The following is a 23,775-nucleotide window of genomic DNA, read 5'->3' on the forward strand; positions in this document are numbered from 1 at the left end:
TAGACTCCAGACTTTTTTTTTTTTTTTTTTTTTTTTTTCAGTCGCTCCAGTTTTATATCCTTCCATCTCCTACGTGGGACTCGATACCGGCGGTGGGCCGCAGGTGTAGCTCATCTCCAATCACTACACCTGGCCTCACCCCTGTTCCCCACGCCTCTCGGCCCCGCCCCACTCGCCACAGACCTATAATTACATGAATTTATTTTGTTTGTTATATCTTTAAATTACCTTCTGTACTTTTCTGTTCTCCCTGTAATTATTGTTGTGGTGCCTGATTTCCCCCATAAAAATCTTGACTAGTAACTAACATTTTATTGTCTTTCTTAGTAGTGTAGTAAAGCAAAATACAGGCATGTTACAGTTAATTAATCTCAATCAAGGACTTCCCTTTTTATCAAAAATGTTCGGTGTCTTGTCTTCTGTGAGCATATATATATGCATTTTGTCAGGAGAGGACTACAAGGAGAAGGGTAGTTTGTCAAAGACAAAGTCTTCCGGTCTGTTGGGGGGCTGAATTACTGTAGTTGTGCTGTATCTTGGACATGCCCTGGTTCTCCTTAAAATAATCTAGACAATACTTCCACAGTTTCACAATAAAGTTGAACACCGTAGTCACGTTGCTCTGTGCTTGGTTGAGGTAAAAGGGCAAAGTCTGCTTCAGTAAGCTGCCTTGGAAGCTCAGTCTCTGGAATGTCAAGATGAGTGTCCACCCCTGCTGCACTTGGTCCACTCCAGTCAGTCCCATATTCTTCACTGACCTGTTGAAGAGCAAAATGACTATTTTAAAAAGTAAACAGTACAAAATCCAAATAAATGCCAAGAATCAGAGCATAAATGCAAGCAACTTAAGAATCATTGAACTACTACAGGAACATTCTTTAATGTAATATTTTTTTCAACAGGGACAACATTATTGTTGACATTGTTACCAAGATTACAGACATTTCAGAGCAACCGCAGCCAATGTTGTGTTGTGGCAAAAAAAAAAAAACATTCACCACATTAAACATCAACACTGCGTAAGACACAGTCAAATTTATAAAACGAGAAGTATTTATTCTTGCAAGAATAGGCCCAGTCGCCACACAGCAGTTACCCTGTGGAGTGAGTGAATGTGTAGCAGAGGCTTTTCCCCATTAAAATCTCTACCTGCATGATTTCTTCACTGTTCCTGAACACATGCCACATTTGCAGGGGAGACATATTCCTGGCAGTTCGGATGCTGTGGTTGTTCCATCCCTGGACAAAGAAGTCGAGATGGGACTGGATCACAGGTATGAAGACCCAGTGGAGAGCATACAGGTGGAGCTCGTTGTCTGGATGTAGCAAACCCATGCTTTCCAAACATGAGAAGATGGAATGGAAAACATCCAACACACAGATGTAAACATCTCGCCACAGCCTCTCTATTCTGTTGGGGGGAAAAAAAGCTGTTAAAGCAACACTAAGTAGGATTTTTTTACCTTCAAATAATGTTTCCAAAATCGTTTCAGTGGTTCATCAAGTGGTGACAGGGTGAATGGCACTTCTGGATTCGTTTTGCGGCCCTTTATCAGCCCTAGCCACACTATACAAGTTTGTCAGATCAGGTCACATTTCTATAGTTTTAATGAGACAATTCTGCTTCCAACCTGTAGGGCGACCGGAGTTCCTTAGTGTTACTTTAACTGTCCACAATTAATTGTAGTAATTTATAACAAGGACACATTGTCATAAATTCAAAGCAGCAATCCTTATTTTAGTCTATATTCTACATGTGTTTTTGCAAAACGGATTAAAATCGGATCTTCAATTACAGCGCTATATTCAGATATAAAAGAGTGCATGTCACAGAAAGCAACAGGATTGCCTATGAGCTGCATTTTATTGACCATCAGCTAACATGTCTAAATCAAAGACAGCAGTAAGAGTGAGCGGCAACAGCCCTGGTCAGATCATCTCGTTTCTTTTCTTTTAATGAAGATGATTGTGTGTTAAGCGTCTGCTACTTACTTTCACTTTGATTTGCAATTGTTTTGCGCTAGGCTTTATGAATAGGCCTAGATGCTCAGCTGCTAAACACAGGCATGTTGAAGCCTGTAGTAATGTTTTTCATAGATGTTATGGCAGTTGACTCTGCTTATTGTTTTTCGAGAATGTTGCAATCCTCTTTGTATTGTATCTACACAAAATAAATTCTTGGCTTTTTACATACCTTTGGTTATGGACACTGCGTCCCGCAATGTGAGAGTTTCGATTGGTTCCTCTGTGGTGCAACATGAAAGTAGCAACATCTCTGTTTTCACCTCCTTTGTCACTCCGCACACGAGATGGAATTCCGTAGTTTGTGACAGCATGTTGGAACAGATTTAGGACCGTCTTAGCCCTGTTGTTTGTGGATGCACCAAGATAAACCACAAGTCTGCTGAAGCCATCAATGCCACCATGGATAACTATGCGCCACCTACACAAATAATAAAACATTTAAAAAAATAAATTTGTAAGAGACAAACACTGAATACATGGTTTGTCCAACAATCTTTCACATTTACAAAAAAAAAAAAAATACATGATTTTGCACAATGTAGTCATGAATCGTAAGAGATGCCATTACAATGTCAGAGACTGTTATTGATCTCGAAATAAGCAGTTGGTGCAAAAATAACTCACTAGTGTAACAAAAATAACCATAGACACTTAAACATTCTTTTTACCAGGTCACATTATTAGGCTTTCCGTCTACTTAATGATGGTTAAAGTAAATATTTTGAGAATCATTGTTTTACAAAATGAGGGCTTTCTGATTAACATTTTCACCAGCCCCATCTACAAATGGTTGTGTTAATGTGCATTTTTATTAGTGGTGGGCATAGATTTTTTTTTTTTTTTATCTAGATTACTAGATTTTTAGACATGTTGTTGCAATAGTAGCATTGCCTTCTGATTATAAAAAAAGTGACCTACCCTAACTGTCTTTATAAACAGTTGAGAAAAAACAAGTGTATGTTATTTTCCATTTCTGGTGTCCAGTTTGCACCTTAGACTGCTCATTGGTGTAAGAATATGTGTGAATATGAGCTTTCGAAAAAAACTAGTAAGGCGCTATACAAATACAGACCATTTACCATACAGATTTTCATATTACACAACACTTGCCTGATTAATTTATGATTCCCATCTATGTGCCACAAGCTGTTTGGAGCAGGCACACTGTAGCATCTTCTTCTCACTGTGTGAAGACTCAATGAGCGCTCCATTACTCCTTGAGGATCGTTTCTCCTCATGGATCGTTGAACTCGTAATGCTGAAAGACAAGTGCAAAAAAATACCTTTTAATTTATTTGAGACTTTAAACAGTGATTTTGGCCTGTAAATAAACCTTAATTTGTTGAAATACCCACTCCATAACAGCTATTGGAAAGATGAACAACATTTTTCCTTCCAGAATATCTTTCTCAAATAACTGGCAAAAGTATTTTCTTGCCCCTTCAAACACAAAAATAGGTTCTTACTTTGAATCCTCAGGCCTAGTCCATTTAGATGTCCTTGAACCATTTTGTAGCCACAGTTGGGGAACAAGTGTTGAATGTCACAAATAATCTTATCAAGTTCTGCATCAGCCATGTCAACATAGAAATCTGAAATTCTGCAATATTAAGGAAAAGACTTAGTAACACATAAAGACTAGTTGATTATGTTAGCAACACTGTGAGAAGTAATGTAACTTTGTAACATAAAAACTAGGACCCTATGTAACAAAACATATTGATATTTGGTCTCTGACCAAGATGGAATTGATGATAATTTTCTAAAACTAAATAAAATGTAAGGTTCCTAACTTTATCAAGTGTGAGTGATAAACTTAACCTTTGACCTTATTTTGAGACTGTGCTCATGTTGGTTGCCACTGAATGGCCATATTGGAAAAGGCCTTGCAACCATATCCTGCGTTCTGTAATCTTATGAGATGATCAAGTCAGCTATACCAAGGCTCAACATATCTGACCTTTCAGCCTTAAAAATTAATGACGTCTTTAAATGTGCTTTAGGTTGTTATATTTTAGCACAGATGTTAAAAAAAAAGTGAAAAAAAAAAAAGTGTTCCTTCCTTTACGCGTGACTGGTGTATGATAAAACACCAGTAAAATACAGCCTACAGCTTACATCCAGTGGGCAGTTACTTGGCAAATCTTGTCCTAGCTGACCCTTCTGCAGTTGTTACAATAAACTTAGAAAACACCCCTCCCCAGCATAACATTTCATTAACTGCATGTCATTTTGCACCACTAGTCCAACATCTACCTATATATTTCAATTTTGATATAGCTTACTATGATGTTCTACAACGCAAGAGACGCATGCCCTCCAAAGTACACGGTACCATGACGATGGGACTCTTTGATCGTGCTTGCTTGTCTTAGTTATGACTTCATGTCCAAACTAGTGAACTTCTGACCCAATAACTTTTAGCGTGGTTCCACAAATTTAAGTATCTATTAACGTTATTTAAGAAGCTGCTGTAATGAATATAACGTTACTTAGTTAAACATAACGTTACTAGGTGCAACCCATGGCAGGGAATATTAACATCATTAATAACTGTTCCTGAAGCATATTGTGAAAGTTATACATACGTTAGGGTTACAACAATTTAGATTAAACTAAATAAAATTCAGATAGTTAAACTTTAAATTACAAACCTTATGTCGTGGTCTCGCATTCTTCTCCATATTGTTTTTTCAGACACCCTTAAAGCAAGGGCTATCTTACTAACAGGGATGCGCAGCTCAAGATACTTGCATATGACATTAATAGATATTGGTATTGCAGGGCGTCCTGGTCCTGTATGTTCGTCCCGTGTCTGACTTCGATACGCGGTTCCACCTTCAGCTGCCGTGGTCATTTCAAGTTGGATAGCCTGTCGAACTGATTCCAAAGCAGAAACAAACTCTTGAGGAAACGCAGAGTTTGTGAGAGCTGAGACCTGCCCTATCCTTTCCAACAGCCAGTCAACCCGGTATAATATAAAGTCTGTACTAACGATGGCTTGCTCAGTTTGTTCTGTCAGTTCCAGCAGCTGCTGTCTAACATAGTCCACCATTTGAATGTGGTCCATTATCAGAGTCCGAACATTTGGATTAGCATCCACTCCCGCCCAAACCATAGGCCCAAACACTGGATCACGCTCCTGCCTGTACGACCCGCCTAACTCTACCTCTGATTGGCTTAGACTGACGATGACGTTTCTCACGTAGCCCTGAGTTCTGCAGTCTTTGTCAAATAAGCTAACATTTATTGTTCAACCACAATCACTTTTTATAAATGTAGTCCACTTGCACTTGTTCATATTATAGGTAGTAGCAATTCAGTCATGATTTAGTAAAATTTCCCGGCCCTTGTCCGTCCTTTACGTGTTGAACTGGTGCACTGTAATTGAGCATACCTGTCCTATGGTCCTATCTCCCTCCAGGGGGCTTCACTTTCACCTTGCATGGAAACCACGAATTTGTATTTCACATTCACTTTCAAGATAAAAATTCTCACATACAAAATGAACATTTTTTATTATTATTTTATGTTAACTTTTAAGATTAATGTGTTACATAACATTAACTTTCAAAGTCTCACCTGAGATACTCAGTTTGCAATAATGCTATGTGTTGCATCTAAAACAAATTCACTCACATTACTGAATTTCCCTTGGAACATTTTGACTTTAACCATCTTCATGTAAAGTTAGCAGTTTTTTCTTTCTATCACATACTGTGATATTTGACTATATTTAGACAAACAAACTTAAAGGGACGCTCCACTTTTTTTGGATATAGGCTCATTTTACAACTCCCCCAGAGTTAAACAGTTTCACCGTTTCCGAATCCATTCAGCCGATCTTCGGGTCTTTAGAAGAATGTCAGTAACCAGACAGTTTTTGGTCCCATTGACTATTTTTTTTTATTTTTTTTTATTAATATATATATATATATATATATATATATATTTTTTTTTTTTTATTTTTTTTTTTTTTTTTTAAATATATATATATATAATTTATTTTATATTTATTTGTATATCTATTTGTTTTATATATATATATATATATATATATATATATATATATATATATATATATATATATATATATTCAATGGGACCAAGAACTGTCTGGTTACTGACATTCTTCTAAAGACCCGAAGATCGGCTGAATGGATTCGGAAACGGTGAAACTGTTTAACTCTGGGGGAGTTGTAAAATGAGCCTATTTCCAAAAAAAAGTTGAGTATCCATTTAAGCTGTAGAGAACGAACCAACTACAGTGGTTAATTAACTCTCTACAGGATGCGCTTGGAACATTAACCTGCAGACACTCGGAACTCCATGGCACTTGACCCTGATATAACTTTTGTATTCTTAGAACATTTCTATGTTTACATAAGTGCATTGGGTTACAATGAACATGTCAGTATGTAACACTGCTACATAAAAAGGATAAACAACTCCTTGAAACTGTCCCTTGAGTAGCTAGATAAACCCAAATCCAGTGTCTGCTGTACGAACAGCTCCTTCAAGAGCTTCTTTAAAGTTGTTGTAGCCTGTATGATCTCCCGGAATTTGCAAAGTCTCATAGCAGGTCTTGGACTTTGGCAGCAGACCAGAGGTAACCTTAATGTAGAGGTGTTGTGGAAAGATCACCCAGCCAACCCAAAACTTGAGGAGGTCTTTCAAACTTTCTGAATTGGCTATGAAAAAAATGACATGAAAAAAACATTTAAAAATCCATTGTGGTCTGTTTTCTGTATGAAACTTCATTGTTTTAATCTCACAACCAATACACAACTTACAGACAATAGATAAATAAAAGTACTGACGTTGACAGTTATAATAATCCACCTAACTCATTATCTCCACAAAGGATGTTTTCAATGCGTGTCTGTCTATCAGCTGCATAGTGGAAAAGCTACCAGGATTCTGGTGCTTCCTTCAGAATTGTTCATATGTTTTTTTGTGTGCTTTAAACACAACAAACAAAATAGCTACACATTGTGTACATTTCGTATCAGTATCAGTATTGAACTGATGGAAGACATTTATGGTAGATTTATTTTAAGCTCACAACAAAACTAACAAAACTATCTGAATAGATAATAGACTATCTGAATCTTTGTTGGGTATAAAATATGTCAAGTTACATTTTAAACTATGGAAATTCAGGTTCATGTGTAGCAGTATGGAAGCAAGTCTACCGGTATTTCTTTCGTGACAGGTTATTACTTAACTCACCATTTTCCACGTACTGTCGGAAAAATGCGAGAGCAGAGCACTGCTGTTCAATGTTGCACTCCTGCTCACTGTCAGAGCTATCATTTGAAGGCCAAATGACTCGTTCAAGAATCATCTAGGTACATGTGAAGGTAGATTCAAAACCATCAGAATGCCATATAAACTCTCAACCTGAAATACTATATCTTGTGTGATACTACCAAACATCTTGAATGAATGGCATAGGATTAATAATGTAGAAATTGTACCTCTGGCATGACCACCAGGCTTGATGAACGGGGGAAAAGAACTGCAGCAGTCTCTGGTTTTTCCTTAAGAAGTTGCAAAACGCCAGTGTCTTTCAGGCCTTTTTTCAGCTGCTTGATCTGACGGATCCTTCGAGTAATCACCTGAAAAGGATTATCCAAATTCAACTCTGACTAAAAATGTAGTTTGACTTTGACATTTAGAAATTAAACCTGCTGTAAAGTAAGAATGATTTCCAAAATAGACATGTTAATAGATTATATTTATCAATTAAAATGTAAAGTCAGTGAACAGAAACAAAATCTAATTTAGAAACAAAATCTAAATCACAAGAGTATTTGGCATGACCATCCTTTGTCTTCAAGACAGCTACTTCTAGGTAAACTTACCCAAAGTCAGTGATCTTTTAGCTTTCAGCAGCATGACAACAACCCCAAACATACAGGGAAAGACATTATATAATATATATCATCTAATATAGTCACACATCTTTAGTTTAAAGAAGAACATTGTGTCCTGGAAGTGATGGTATGGCCCCCACAGAGCACTGATCTTAACATAATCAATTCTGTCTGATTACATGAAGATAGAGAAGCAACTGAAGCTTCGTAAATCCACAGAAGAACAGTGGGTAGTTTTCCAACATGTTTGGGCTGACCTACAAATGTAGAAGCCTGACTACGTCAGACTTCCTACTTCCGCTCAATTTCATTTCGCTTCTGTACTCAGTCTGATACAGCGTCAGAGCTTTCGGTTTGCCACCGGTCTGAAAACAGCCGGGCCAATCAACGAACAGAGGGTGGGCTGAGAGCCGTGATGTAGATGCTAAGCACCGAGTTTTAAATTGTAGGTTAGAGAAATCGAAAACCGAAACGACCGCGGAAATGGGAAACGAGACACGGGATGCAATTCGCTCTGTTATGGAGAACATTCAACTCTTTTTCAAACTGAAGCCAGAACAAGAAGAGTGTTTAACAACAGGTTTACAGTGGAAGTTCAATCATAGATTTGAGTTCGATGCATGATGTCTGTGCTTCGATGCGGCTGTACAGGCGCATAACATAACTAAACGTATCTGATTGGCTTACGGGTAACCAATGATTTTAAACTTCAGACAAGCGCCCCCTAGTGAGAGAGAAAACACTTCTCTATTATGCCATTCCAGACTCTGTCTACGAAGCAAAGTGAAGTAGCAGAGTCTGGTATTACCAGGCTACAAATGTAGGTCAGCCTTCAAAAACCTTGTGCAAGCAAACCTAGAAAAACTGATGCAGTTTGAAGGCAAAAGGGTGACAAAAGGCAAAACAGTAAACGCACCACCCCCAATACTCACTTTACTTTTGGTCTGAAAGCACCTTAAGAAAGTATGTTACTTACCGAATGGTGAAGGATCTTTTCTGCAAGCCAGTTCCGGTTGGTGTCATTAACAACAGTGGGCAGATCCCAAGCAACACACATCTCGGCAACATTGTGTTTATCAGCTGGGCTCAAGGGGTCCTTGCTGGTAAGCTGTTCAATGTACAATTGACATATGCGATTGTTAAAACAGCTGCTTATCCAAACAATACAATCGCATCAAGTCAAACATCAGAAAAAAACAAACAAACAACTACAAAAAAAAAAAAAAAAACGGAAACGAGACAAAAGGTAAAGACCAAGTATGTCCAAAAATAAAGAGGTTACATATTATGATGTCCCATGAAAATTTAGTAGGCTAATATTTGATATACATTATACAGTAGGCTACATACATTGTGCATCAAGTGACTCCAGTGGCTCAACCGTAAGTCGACTCACGCGAATAGAATACTTTTTGAATAAATTATGAATAAATAATAACAAAAACAACAACAACAGAAAGACATACCAGAGTGACAACTTCCCTCACATCAATGTCTGGGCTGTCTTGAGTTGCAAGCTGGTTTGTGTCTTCTTTTCCAGAAATTAAGTCCAAAATGGCTTGGCTTAATCCAGTCAGCTTTGGTCCCCCATTTAAAAAGGAGTGCCCAATAATCCGTCCAGCAACATGAAAGATATCGCCTTCCAGCAGGAAAGTAGAGGTGGAAGGCACCAGGTGGTCTTCCTCACCAACAAAGAGCAAACTTTTGTTGGTGTCATCTTAAAAAAAAAAAAGTAAATATATTGTATTTTATTCAGAAACACATAGTAACACAACCAAAAATACATTATATACCTAGGCCAAAACTGAATCCAGACTGGAGTTTTGAAATCCCAAAAGTGAAAAAGAACCGGTTCACTCCATCTCCCACTGCGGGATCACCTGTAACACGAGTTGAGAGATGTTGTATCATTTGTGCTTGAATGAATATGCCACTTACTGACACCTGTAACAAAGCAGTAACCACAACCCTTTATACTGCCATTACCACAGGTTTTGAATGTATTTCTATTCTGTGGATTTGGCCATTTTTTGTGGGGAAAAAACTCAAATTACAGTTGGCTGCCTCTAGGGTGTGTCTAGATTTCCAAGCTAAGCTTTCTGGGGTTTTTGAGGTGTCATTAATTTAGAAAAACAGAGCAAAAATCTCAGTGAAAACTATGAAATATCAGCAGAATACCTTATATACTAATATTATTTAATAAAACTATATAATCACTTATACTATCCAATTCTGTTGGAAACACTGAATAGTACCTTTCAAAAACACACAAAATGGACTGGCCCAGTTGATGTTATTCTGCTTGTAGAAAACCACAACTGCACGCTCTTTCTCCTCTGGGCTCTCATGCATATCCATTACATATTTCAGACTCCTGTATGTTTCTGATTGTTGCAGTAAATCCCTTCTGTAGGTCTCAGCTGCCTTTTCTGGATCCTTTTCAGCTTTCCATTCTGAAAATGATATTAGAGAGAGAAAAAAAGTAAGTTATTATAAATTTAATAATAATAATTATTAGTATTATTATATCAGTGGTCGAGCGGGCTGCCACAAACAAATCAATATATGGTATGATGTAAACATACGGCTCTGATTGTTAGGCGCAGTGTGAGCACAGGCCAGTGGGGACAATCATGCTCAGGCACAGTACAAGGCAACCGGGCCTAGTGTGAGTACGCCCTTATGCAATGACTATACTTTTCCGCACACGCGAGACAAAAAATTGTCATCAGAGGGGTACGTGTAGGGTCCACGTGCCTCTCCTTTTTTATGACTGCGCCAGGTCCACAGACAAACTAGCACTACCAGGGCACCAACTGATCTACTGTGCATTTGTGGAACGTGTCCGCCATGATGACTGCAGAAGGGAGTATGAACAGAAGTAGTCCGTGTTCGCAGCTGTCTTTGTCCGTGTTTCCTCCTGAGTATATTCGAGGCTTTTAGATAATGTTCTTAACCTCCAAGATCAATCACTGACGTTATTAGCAATGCTATCTACTGTATAAGACCATATCAACAATTTGGAGAAAGAAAAAGGGTAAACTATAAGAAAAGCATACCGGCATTATGACTTTTTTCAGGAGATTGAAAGATATTGACTGAACCATTGTAACTGCTGGTTGATGGCTGTTCTTCTCTCTGTCTCGATTGCCTTTGGAGTCTGTGGTGGTCGCTGTCGGTTTGTGGCCATCTATCAGTCTGTCTCTCAGTGTGTTGACTGCTTTCAGTCTGCGTCTGCCTGTACATGTCAGTCTCATTTTGAGTGTGTCTATGACCTCTGCCCTCTGATGTTGTCTGTCTTTCTGTACTGGTGTCCATCTTTCCATGGTTGTCAGACTCAGCTTGTACTGTGGGAGTTTCTGTGTTGCCAAAATCTCTGAAATTTAAGAAGAGATTAACAATACACACATTTAAAGAAGCTAGAATTTAGATTTAATTGATAAATAATGTCAATATAACATACCTTGTACAAATGTCTACGTGATCCTGCATATTGGAATGTTTGAAACTGTTGTGGCAATACATGCACTCAACCATTGGTCCATCATTTTCATCAGCAGAACTCCCCCATACCTAGAAGTAATAAGAAGTTAAAAAAACAAACAAAGAAATAAACATGGAATTGAAATGTAAAGTTAACAAATTCATAAAACATAGATCATAACAGACACACTGTGATTATTAAAGGAAACATTGCATTCTTTCAGATTGTGCATAAGGGGGGCTTTCACACCTGAAAGTCCGCACCAAGGTCCGAACCAAAGTTAATGTTTTGATACATTCGGTTAGTTTTGGTTTGGTATCACACTGCAATTCTGTGACAGCACTAAAGAACTTTACATTAAATACTTGTGTCCTGTTGTCATCATATATGTGGGCTGCGTCTCCCTATAATTGACATTATTTGGTTTATTAAATGGTTTAGCGGGGAGCTTTGATAAGAATGGATGAATAAAACATTTACATATGCATATTTGCCACGATATTGTTATTATTATGGCATTACTACCTGCAGCACCAACTAAACTGAAGGCTAGTTCAAATTCACAATTAAACATCCTGGTTGTGTGAACATTATAACGTCGCCAACAGGAAAGGAGGAGAAGACAGCAAGCAATCCTTAAGCACCTCCATTTGAGGAGAGACCAAAGAGATGGGTGGCAGTGAGCTTCTATAGTGGCCATCTGTTTGAAAAGATGAGCTGTCACGGGAGATTTATAATTTACAAAGCAATCGACGAACATCCTATAAATAATCTGAAAGTACGAACCATCCAAAAAGTGCTTTCATACCATAAATGAACCAAACCATGGTTCAGGTTGGTCCGGACCGAGACTACCTCTTTTCATCAGACCAAATTTCACCTGTTTGGTCCGGACCATGGTCCGGGGAGGTTTCACACCTGTATTTTTGGTTCGGACATAACTGAAAATTCCAAAATGGACGAGGTAGATGTGAAAGGCCCCTAAGACAGCTTTGATAATCATAACAGTTCCAATGTACAACAAACCTGCAGCCTAGACCAAATAATATAACTGCAATCTAGCATCATATTGCTATTTTGCTAAGCACCTACATTACCCAAAAGGTAATCCTACTCTTAATTTAAAAAAAATCAAATGATCAAAATTGTATTATTGTATGTAACAGCAAATTGAACTGGAAGAGTCATTATAGATTGTATAGTAAACTCACTGGTTCTAGACACAGATCTTTTTGCAGAGGTCTAATGTAGATAGTGGCTTTGCCAAGTCCTGCTTCAGCACTGAGAAGGTACATTGGGGAATATCCATTTTTTGGGCAGGGCAGAACCTCAAGCACCTTGCTTCTGGTTGAACCGACGATATGAAGCAGTTCATAACCACCCCCATCCCCGAGTTTGGGATAGTGGTGGACCAACTGTGCTGAGAAGTCACTAGCACTGCAAAGTTTATCTTAAAAGAAAGAGGTACAAAGGTTATGAGTGGTGAATTAGGTTTGCAGTTTAACTTTAAGACTTCCAGATGAACTGGCTTTATTCTAACAATAGCAAGTTAAGTAATACATCAATATTTAAAATATCTATAATGTCTAAAGAAAAAAACAAAACAAATTCAAAGTCTTCTGAACACACACACGGTACTTGAGCTTAAAAGTGGCTTATTAAACATACCTGGGAATACTATTTTACGCTCCCCCATTCCAGCAGCTGTCAGCGTTTCTTTATACGACAGTGAGGGGACTTCGTCATCCTTTCTGCTACTCATACAAAAGAACTTGTGTGTGTATGAGGTGGTACTAGATGGTTTGATTGACCACAGAGATGCTGGCCTCTTTTTGGCTGCAGGTCGGCTATATGGCGAAAAGATTCTGGACAGCTCGTCTAGATTGGGACACACAGTTAAAGCATAGTTACCATTTGATCACAACTAAATTGTTTTGTGTTTAGATACCATCATATTCTACATTTCATTAAGACTATATTAAGAGCGAATTTATAAATAGATAACCAATAAAATATATATTTATATATTCATACTAAATGACTGCTATAGTACAACTTACGTTTAGGACTAAAGTTACTCATAAGTAGTTTAATAAAATAAGTTTTGACTTTTGTTTATTAGATAGGCTAGTTACATGTTTTGAATATGTATGTATATTATATGATTTTAAATTTGAAAGTAATATTACATGGCTTGCCTTGGTTGAATTCTTGATAACAGAACGCTGCGAAGTAAGTTAACTGTTATAACAGACCGTTGTCATGAAAGAAATTGCGTTGCTATGGACGCAGTTCTGTTTAGCTGAAGCAATACAATCGTTTTTAAATCAATAAACTTCTTTTTAAATCAATATTTTGTGTCAAATTAATGATTTATTTGGTAGCCATGTAATAAGAGGTATAATGTATAGCGAATACAGGGGTCCCGATGCAGCCTCGTTATGTTATGTATCCTTGTAACATCGGCTCCATTAGCGCTCGCCATTGTGTGACTCGCACGCGGATCCGCTCATCATATTTAACTTTAACGTTATCTTGACTTTGACAGGAAAAATACACATTGCACTTAATGTTTTTCTAACATTAATGTAACTTACCTTGAACAGCATGGTGGGCGCGAGTCGGGGTTGAGTTTAGACCGAACACTTTCGGTGTTGGTAAAATGGACGAGGTGGTGGTCGAGGAAGAAGCCTCTCCAACGTTACTGGAAGCCTTTTCTTTGTCCAAAACGTCCAGCGCCTGTCTCAACAAAGATGCTAGCTCTGGCTTTGCCATTGTTAATATGGCAGCCAATGTGGATGGCAGAGCATGCAGAGAACCACAACTTTTACTCTGAAGAGGACGCTCTGACAGTGTGCTCCTTAGCACTGGGAGCTCCCTCTGCTGTCCATAAGGTGCCTCTGCGCACCAGCCATTTCAAACCCAGCCTCCAGTATTTGGGCCACGCCTCCTAATTTGCATACACTCCCCAATCCTCAATCCTCAAATGCCCAATCCTAAATCCCCAAATCCCCAATCCTCAATCCTAAATGGCTAAATGATTAAATGCCCAATCCTAAATACCAAATTCCCAATCCTAAATACCAAATTCCCAATCCTAAATCCCCAAATGCCCAATCCTAAATCCTAAATGGCTAAATGACCAAATGCCCAACCCTAAATAGAAAATGCCCAATCCTAAATACAAAATGCCCTATCCTAAATACCAAATGCCCAATCCTAAATACCAAATAAATTTTCGACTTGGACTTTAAGTTTCAAATTTAGATTTTTAGTTTTGGTTTAAGACTTTTAGTTTTAGACTTTTCGTTTATAATTTGACCCAAAAATCCCTCCATATGCATCTACGGTAGGCGATATGTACCAAAAAGCTTTGACGGGATGTCTTCTAATAGCACTTCGTCGAGTTTTCCTTCAGGTGAACAGGTGTGTTATTTCAAACAAACTGCAACATGACAACTAACAAACGAATGTTACAGTATGAATTACTGACTGTGGAAAACATGAAATATTGTAATTAGTAGTTATGTCTTCTTTATTCGTTATATTTTCTGAATAATGTGCATTAAGATATAAAAAAATATTGTAATATAGATTGTAACACTGACTTACCTGTCGAGAAGAAAACTGGCCACTTCAGCGTCTCTTTTGAAATCTTTATCCAGCATTAGCTCTTTCCACCTAGAAAAAGCTTCCCCGACATTAACTCTTGTTTTCTGTAATCTACGGTCACGTTTCCTTTTACGTTCTATTTTTGACTGTTTTGGCGACGATGTTTTCTTCTCCTGTGGCGCGGCATATGTATGGTCCATAATAAGAATGTGTAACCGGCCTGTCTATGGCACGGTTTCGATCTGCGTTGTGTTATAAATGAAGACACGGATCACAGGAACTGCTGCTGATGGAGGGTTTATTGAAATGGGGCATGCAGGTGCTGGATGGAGCAGAGAGAGTACAACAATGAGAAAGATTTTCGTTCTGTGATTTTTCCACCTCTCCTCAGCGTGCTCAGCGCGGTCACAGTGAAAATCACAATGATAACATCAAAAATACAGTGCCAGATAAATCGTTACAAACATTTATCCAGATATGATATAATCTTCTGCAGCAAATTTTTAAATCAAACATGAATTAGAATTGATGAATTGAACAAAGTGATACAAAAATTAATTGAAGATCAAATGAACAATTATCTATACCTGGATGGAGCAGAGAGAGTACAACAATGAGAAAGATTTTCGTTCTGTGATTTTTCCACCTGGACAGATACAACACCAGTTAATTGATTCACTAAAATCACTGTGTCCTACTGACGCACATACATACTCAAACCGCTGTACTCAATGATAAACCATTAGATGTCATCCATCCACACATAAAACAATTTTCAGTACGTTTGTAATACTCTTAACAATAATATTTTAGCATATTAAATGCTTATTAACAATTCTGGTAACTTTTACAACTTTATATTGGCGGAGCACCGCTAACTGCTTACCTCTCCTCAGCGTGCTCAGCGCGGTCTGAGGACGCAGCGCGGGCTGAACAGATATGACGTCACAACGTAAAATCAATATAAAACTCTTTTCCCAAAAATGACTCAAATAAAGGACAAACCTAAATTATCACATTTTCGTGAACGGCAAATACAAAATAAATACATGAAAATTGAAAGGAGGGATCATTAGTGAAATACATTAATATAGATTGTGAGTACACACCCTTATTAACATCCGTCACATTCACCCCTCCTGAATTTCACTAATATCCTGACCAAAATGACAAAAGCAATTGATCCAACAGAACCAGATTTTCAACGAATCTCATTCGCAGTTCAACATTGTAAGTTATCTACTTAAAAGATTAAGAAAAGTCCAAGATTGATCAAGTCTTAGACATTCTCAGAACAGCATGCTGCCTTGTACAACACACACAAATCTGGTCTATATTACACTTAATGAAATTCATACGTCACACACCCCTTCACAGTACTGTGACAGAAAAATAACATATTAGATTTTTAAAATAAAGAAAGAACTGATCCTGATCTCTTGCCTAATGATGACCCCACCATCTGACTGTAAAATGGTCTCTCTGTCATGGATTCAATCAAACGGCTAACTTTTTTGACAACCCTTCCTGCACGAGTCCTAACACCCTGTGTGTCAGTGGGAATTTGTGCTTGTGTGTCAGGAATACTGTTAGCATGAGAGTCATCCACAGTCTGTATTTGTGAGTTAGTGTTATTATCATGAGATTCAGTTTCTATAGCAGAACCTTCATCAGAATAACCACCAACGGCCTCATTTTCTCTGGGATTTTGATAACAGACACTTCTTCGACTTTGGATTGAATTATCAGATTCCAAATCACCATCATCACACAAAGGTTCTTGATCTTTAACTTCATCTCGTTCATCAAGCCCACATTCCTTTGTTCCATCATCAAGACTCTCTTCTTCTGATGAATCAGATAACTCAGACATACAAGACTCTGTCTCCATAGTCTCAGCATTTAACTGGATGTCCTTGCCATCTTGAGTTGGTTCAATTGGTAGAAAGCTGACATCCAAAATCAAATTTCGATGCACCACCTTGGATTTCCCAGCATCATCAATCAGTTTGTAGATGTTAGTTTGAAGGTTTCGATCCTTTACAATATAGACCGTTGGATCCCACTTGTCAGCAAGCTTTTTCTTTCCTCTTTCACTTTTGTTTGCAAGGAGCACTCTGTCTCCAATGTTCAAACATGTACCCTTGACTTTCCGATTATAAGCCTTAGCCTGCTTTTTCTGTTCTTTTTCAGTGTGTTTCTGGGCAATGTGCGCTGCTTCACGAAGGTAAGACATAAGTGTTTCTGCATAACTGTCATGGTCAACAATCACAGGGTCATGCAACACCTGCCCAAAAATGACATCAACAGGTAGCTTTGGAATGCGACCAAACATCAACTGAAATGGGGCGTAACCGGTGGTCTCGTGTACTGTGGCATTGTATGCAAATGTCAATGTCTGTATCTGCTCAGGCCACTTGTGTTTCTCCTTGAGAGGCAGAGAACGAAGCATACTGCCCAGGGTCCGATTGAACCGCTCTGTTCCACCGTTTCCCATCGGGTGGTACGCTGTAGTGTGTGACTTCTTAATACCTGCCAGCTTGAGCAGTTCTGCAATGAGGGTACTTTCAAAGTTGGTCCCTTGATCCGTATGAATGCGTGTCGGGAAACCATATATGCAGAAGACATGATCCCACAGCTTCTTCGCAATTTGTTTTGCTTTCTGGTTCACACATGGAAAAGCATGAGCCAACTTTGTAAAGTGATCGGTCACGACTAATACATCTACAGAACGCTGCTTGCTGTCCTCAGCACTCCAAAAGTCCAAACACACTAACTCCATAGGGGCCGAAGTCCTGATGTTCTCAAGTGGGGCTCGAGCAGATGGCTCAGGTGTTTTGGCCAATATACATCTCTGACAACATTTGACATACTCCCTTATGTCACGCTCCATTCTAGGCCAGAAAAAGCGTTGTTGAGTTAGCTGAACAGTTCTTGACTGTCCCTGATGTCCAGCGAGATCGTGCACACCACTTAAGGCTTTAGCCCTGAGACTAAAAGGAAGTACAAGTTGGAACTTCTTATGATGGCTCAAAGGATCTTTTGAAACACGATAGACTATTCCATCTTGAACCTTCAGTCGATCCCAATGCTTAAGAAGATCTAGAGCCTTGGTATCCATTCTAGCCACTTCTCGCCTTGACGGACGTTTATTCTGACTCAGGAAGGGTATAACCTTTGAGATTACTGGGTCTGACTCTTGGCCCTGTCGGATCTCATCGAGAGGGATTACTGCAATTGTGTCGTTTCCAGGGATTGCTGCATTCTGAATGGACTGGATTGCCTGCATGGCCCGTAGCTCAGTAACAATCTCCCATTGATCGTGGAGGCTCAAAAGGGTCCTGACCGTTGTGTGATCACAAGACACTGAGTTTGACTGAGACAATACATGAAGGGTGTTCACTTGTAAACGGAAAATGTCCTGAACTCCATCTTTATCTACACTTTCAGCCTCAGACAGTAGACTGCTGTATTGCTCTGTGATAAGCCTGCGACTTACAGTTTTTGTGAAACGATCACGGCTCAAAGCATCAGCTACTGTGTTCTTACTTCCAGCAATATGCTTGAGATCATAAGTATAAGCAGCAAGCTTAGACACCCAGCGCTGTTCACAAGCATCGAGTTTAGCCTTTGTTAGGATATAAGTGAGTGGATTATTGTCTGTCCATACAGTGAACGTGTGGCCCTTTAGCCAATGACTGAATTTTTCATACACACTCCACTTTAAGGCTAAAAACTCGAGCTTGTGTGCTGGATATCTCTTCTGAGAGTTACTCAATGACTTGCTTGCAAATGCAATCGGGCGTGCTTTTTCCTCACCTGCTGGTATCTGCGATAGCACAGCGCCAAGCCCTTCCAGAGAAGCATCGATTGACAAGACTAATGGAAGGGAAAAATCGGGATGTGCCAATACCACACTCTGCAGCAAGCTCTCTTTCAGCTTAGAAAGGGCATCGTCACACTCTGGGGTCCAGTCATCTGGCTTCAGCTTTCTGTAAGTGCCTGCCTTAGCCTCAGTTTTGACCTTTGTCCTCCTCTTCTGTCCAGCAGTTAGGGAGAAGAGTGGTTTGGCAATGGAGGAGCAATTAAGGATAAAGTGCTGGTAATAGAGGATCATCCCCAAGACAGATTTAATCCTCCGTACAGATGGAGTGCACCCATCTTCGTCCATGAGGTCAGCTTTTGACAGTTTTGCTATGGCTTCAACCTTTGAAGGATCAGCGGAAACACCATTCCCATCGATGATATGACCTAAAAACTTAACGGACGCTTGCATCAGATGGCACTTTTTTGGGCTTAATTTGAGATTGTGGCTCCTCAATCGTTGGAACACTAGCTCTAACCGCTCCAAAGCTGAAGTCTCATCAGGTGCAAACACCAATAAGTCATCCAAATAACACAGCAGACTGCTAAAATTCAGGTCCCCGAAGATACTTAACATCATACGCATAAAAGACGCTGGGCTATTACACAACCCTTGAGGCATCCTGTTGTACTCATGGAGACCTACTGGAGTTGCAAATGCGGTGTACTTTTTATCTTCTTCAGCCATGGGGATGTTATAAAAGCCTGACGTTAAATCCATAGTACTGAAGAGAGTATTTCCACCCAAAGCAACGAGACAGTCTGATTGGTGTGGGAGCGGGTGCGCATCCTTAATGGTCCTAGCGTTCAGCCATCTAAAGTCTGTACAGATCCTTAAGCTGCCGTCCTTCTTCCATACTAAAACCAAAGGTGAGGCATACTCACTCACTGATTTACGGATTATTCCTTGCTCTTCCATTTCTGAGAGAACTTGGCGTAATTTTTGATAGTGAGCAGGTGGTACCCGACGGTATGGAAGTCGAAAAGGGCGTGTGTCAGTTAAGTGGATGCGGTGAACAAAACCTCTGACCTCCCCACAATCCAGAGCATGTTTGGAGAATACATCATTGTAGCTCTCAAGCAACTGGACAAGCCTTTCCTTTGCCGCATCACTGGCAGAACATGAGTCAATGTCAATGTCATTGAGGCTTACGGCCCTAAGTCTCTGTTTAAGATCTCCTGTGACACCAGGTTGGTAAATTTTCTCGGATGTGGGCACCTGAGCATGACTGACACCCTGCAACAGCTCAAAATCTTCCACAGCAAGACACGGGAATACATCAGCTAGTTTACAGTTCCTTTTAAGGGTGACCGGCTTGTCCGAGAGGTTGGTAACTTTTAAAGGAACCCAACGATCTCCCCACAGAGGTGTAACAACACGGCCTATGATGATGTCCCGTGGCATAGTTCTGGAAGAAGTGGCCTCCACGACTACAGTGCTCCCTGGTGACATGATAGTATTACTCGGCAGCCGTCCCCAGACAAGGTGTTCTTGTTTGGCCATTAGGGTGACTGACTGTTGGAGCTTAGCAGTCCCAACCTTATCTGGTGGATCTCCACCTCTCCAGCGGCAAGTATTGTCCATGACATCCAAGAATCGTTCACATGAGAAAGATGGCTCTGAAACACTGTTAGACAAAATCCTCCAGTAATCATCACTGATCTTCATTCGGTGCATGAGGAACTTAATTACATTGGTACCGATGATTAAATCATCCCGTTGCCCTGGCACGACTAAAACAGGGACTAAACATCTCTCACCATACACTTTCAGCTCAACTTCATACATGCATTTTGGCTTGGTTATTTTACCTCCACATCCTATTAACATTATTTCTTGTGTCAATGGTGTGGGTTTTGGCAACACATCTTCACTGAGCATTCTACTCTCTACTGCTTCACTGAAAGTGCATGCCATAGATCCTGAGTCCAACATTCCCTTCATCTGGAATCGGTCATTCACATATACAGGGGCATAAAATAACTCATCAAACACTTCAAGAGTTTGCGTATTCTGTGCAATCACTTTGACTTCAGCTGGAGCTTGTGCACATGCACTTTCATAAGCTTGCTTAATATCTGCATTTTCAAGGGTTTGTTCCATTCCACCCACACGTCCCCTCTCCAGGTGTGGGTCGACTATGTTAAAGTCGGTGAACCCTGAAGTGGCTTTGTGAACTGATTGCCAGTGCTGGGTTGACTTTCTGTACAATTCTTCTTTATGTGACCAGGTTGGAAACAGGCGAGACAGAGTCGTTGTCTCCGACAGTGCGCTAAAGTTGAATGCTCATGAGAACGGCATACCTTACATGGTCTCATAGGTGGTTGGCTTGGTCGAGGACACCTAATCTCCGCTTGACTATTCTGGAAAAGAGCACGGTCAAGTAGACTGATGAGTGTCTTCATACAATTATCATCATTCTGTGGAGGAGATGGAGTGCCAGCATTAAGATTATCGGACGGCACAACAGGGAAACCACTAGCTGCAATCTCATTCTCTGTAAGTGACTGAGTATGAGCTGTAGCATTCCTCATAACAATGTTACGCTTGAATTTGACTGCTAACTGTTCCTTTTGTTCAGTATGATATCTGTCGAGATGCTCTTGTACTTCACTCGCCGTCCACTTATCTGGTGCTTTCAAGCGGAAAATTGCTGACAATGTTGGGTCTGGGCAGTATTTGACAAACATCATAGCTGCCTCCTGGCATGGGTTATCCATCTGCCGCCCAAGTCTATTTAAAGCCTCCTCTGCAACATCCACAGCCTTATTTAAACGGACCCAATACTCAACTGGATTTTCCCCGGCAACAGGTACTGTGCCGTAGAAATCCGCTAAAGGCATAGAGGAGAACCTGACCTCACTGAAATGCTGTTTCAGAATATCAAATATTACTCTGGGGTTCTCAGAGTGTCTTAGGGAAGTGTTACTACGAAGGGTTATTCGAACAATGTCTTTGGCTTTACCCATCAGCCTCGAAAGGATTTCATGATGATGCTCAGATACTGGTAGGCCTCTTTTCCGCAGGTAAGTGTCCACTAAATCCTCCCACTCATGCACACTGAACTTATCAGTTACATCTCCTCGGAAAACAGGGGGCTCCCTTACTTCAGACTGCATGACCAGTTTAACTCCTGTTAAATTTAGTGAGGGTGCCTCTGAGAATGACTGACCTGCACCTAAACTTTTTGTCTGTGCATTACTGGCTTCTCTTTCCCCACACCTTTCCCCACTTTGAGCAGAAATTATAGTCTGTCCTACTTCCTGAGCAATGTGTGTTATGAGGTTATACCATGCTGCATCATTTAAATCAGGGCTGACTGATAATGGATTACTCCTTAACTGGCTAGGTGTTTGTTCAGTTACTCGAGTAGAACAAAATTCAGGTGTTCGTTCTACATTACCCCTCCCTACAAAAGGAGTAAATGAATGATCACTGAGGTGTCTTCCTCTTGCAAAACTTGAATCTGACATGTCCCTATCAACATTAAAAGTATCTGAATTGAAACCATATGCCATTATTCCTGTTTAAGTTATCAAAACACTGAATAAAGAATTCAAATGGCAAAAACACCAGCAGAACAAAATCATTAAATAAACTAGAGAAAGAAAAATAAAACTAGTAGTGCTAATTGTATAGTAAAGTGTCCAGTTCTTTGAAAGTGCATCACTTTGTGTTACTGCTCATCAGAACCTGGTCGGAAGTGCAGCATCCACCGGTGATCAAACGGCATTGACTCTTGGACGAAGATCCGAGGTGAGCTGATCTTCATCCGGGTCACGGCACCACTGTAACCGGCCTGTCTATGGCACGGTTTCGATCTGCGTTGTGTTATAAATGAAGACACGGATCACAGGAACTGCTGCTGATGGAGGGTTTATTGAAATGGGGCATGCAGGTGCTGGATGGAGCAGAGAGAGTACAACAATGAGAAAGATTTTCGTTCTGTGATTTTTCCACCTCTCCTCAGCGTGCTCAGCGCGGTCACAGTGAAAATCACAATGATAACATCAAAAATACAGTGCCAGATAAATCGTTACAAACATTTATCCAGATATGATATAATCTTCTGCAGCAAATTTTTAAATCAAACATGAATTAGAATTGATGAATTGAACAAAGTGATACAAAAATTAATTGAAGATCAAATGAACAATTATCTATACCTGGATGGAGCAGAGAGAGTACAACAATGAGAAAGATTTTCGTTCTGTGATTTTTCCACCTGGACAGATACAACACCAGTTAATTGATTCACTAAAATCACTGTGTCCTACTGACGCACATACATACTCAAACCGCTGTACTCAATGATAAACCATTAGATGTCATCCATCCACACATAAAACAATTTTCAGTACGTTTGTAACACTCTTAACAATAATATTTTAGCATATTAAGTGCTTATTAACAATTCTGGTAACTTTTACAACTTTATATTGGCGGAGCACCGCTAACTGCTTACCTCTCCTCAGCGTGCTCAGCGCGGTCTGAGGACGCAGCGCGGGCTGAACAGATATGACGTCACAACGTAAAATCAATATAAAACTCTTTTCCCAAAAATGACTCAAATAAAGGACAAACCTAAATTATCACATTTTCGTGAACGGCAAATACAAAATAAATACATGAAAATTGAAAGGAGGGATCATTAGTGAAATACATTAATATAGATTGTGAGTACACACCCTTATTAACATCCGTCACAAATGCAATCCAGACTTTTAAACTTGCCGGTGCAGTTTCAAGCGCCTCTCACTGCTCTGCACCTGCGTTTCTGGCTCTGACCGAAAACGCGTTGTGGAAACGCGTTGGCTTAGTACTTTTTGTCCCTCTCTGCTATTATAGTTTTGCAAGATGGCGGAACTACATGGAAGCCTCCGTCAACCTACCCGTCCCATGTATATAAA

At 39.7% G+C, this 23,775-nt stretch overlaps 2 protein-coding genes across 3 annotated transcripts; both read right to left on the reverse strand.

The window, feature by feature from the left end:
• Positions 1-292: 292 nt before the first annotated feature.
• On the reverse strand, positions 293-5,265 carry LOC127955264 (uncharacterized). The gene is made up of 6 exons (XM_052553445.1): positions 4,680-5,265; positions 3,492-3,625; positions 3,136-3,283; positions 2,195-2,443; positions 1,150-1,411; positions 293-758 (listed from the first exon to the last, which is right to left on the reverse strand). The coding sequence occupies exons 1-6, from the start codon at positions 5,141-5,143 to the stop codon at positions 558-560; spliced, it is 1,458 nt and encodes a 485-aa protein (XP_052409405.1). The 5' UTR covers positions 5,144-5,265; the 3' UTR covers positions 293-557.
• Positions 5,266-6,166: 901 nt separating this feature from the next.
• Positions 6,167-15,150, reverse strand: LOC127955241 (uncharacterized). Of its 2 annotated transcripts, XM_052553444.1 has the most exons (12): positions 13,986-15,150; positions 13,057-13,266; positions 12,600-12,838; positions 11,368-11,477; positions 10,964-11,280; positions 10,160-10,357; positions 9,698-9,784; positions 9,371-9,621; positions 8,881-9,012; positions 7,506-7,646; positions 7,258-7,372; positions 6,167-6,716 (listed from the first exon to the last, which is right to left on the reverse strand). In XM_052553444.1, the coding sequence occupies exons 1-12, from the start codon at positions 14,161-14,163 to the stop codon at positions 6,499-6,501; spliced, it is 2,196 nt and encodes a 731-aa protein (XP_052409404.1). In that variant the 5' UTR covers positions 14,164-15,150; the 3' UTR covers positions 6,167-6,498. The 2 variants fall into 2 exon arrangements, 1 of the variants encoding a protein (XP_052409404.1); XR_008153406.1 differs by lacking the exon at positions 6,167-6,716 and having other exon boundaries at positions 7,506-7,632.
• Between the last annotated feature and the right edge of the window lie 8,625 nt (positions 15,151-23,775).

Source organism: Carassius gibelio, chromosome A3 (assembly GCF_023724105.1).
Source record: "Carassius gibelio isolate Cgi1373 ecotype wild population from Czech Republic chromosome A3, carGib1.2-hapl.c, whole genome shotgun sequence".
In the NCBI taxonomy this organism is placed as follows: domain Eukaryota; kingdom Metazoa; phylum Chordata; class Actinopteri; order Cypriniformes; family Cyprinidae; genus Carassius; species Carassius gibelio.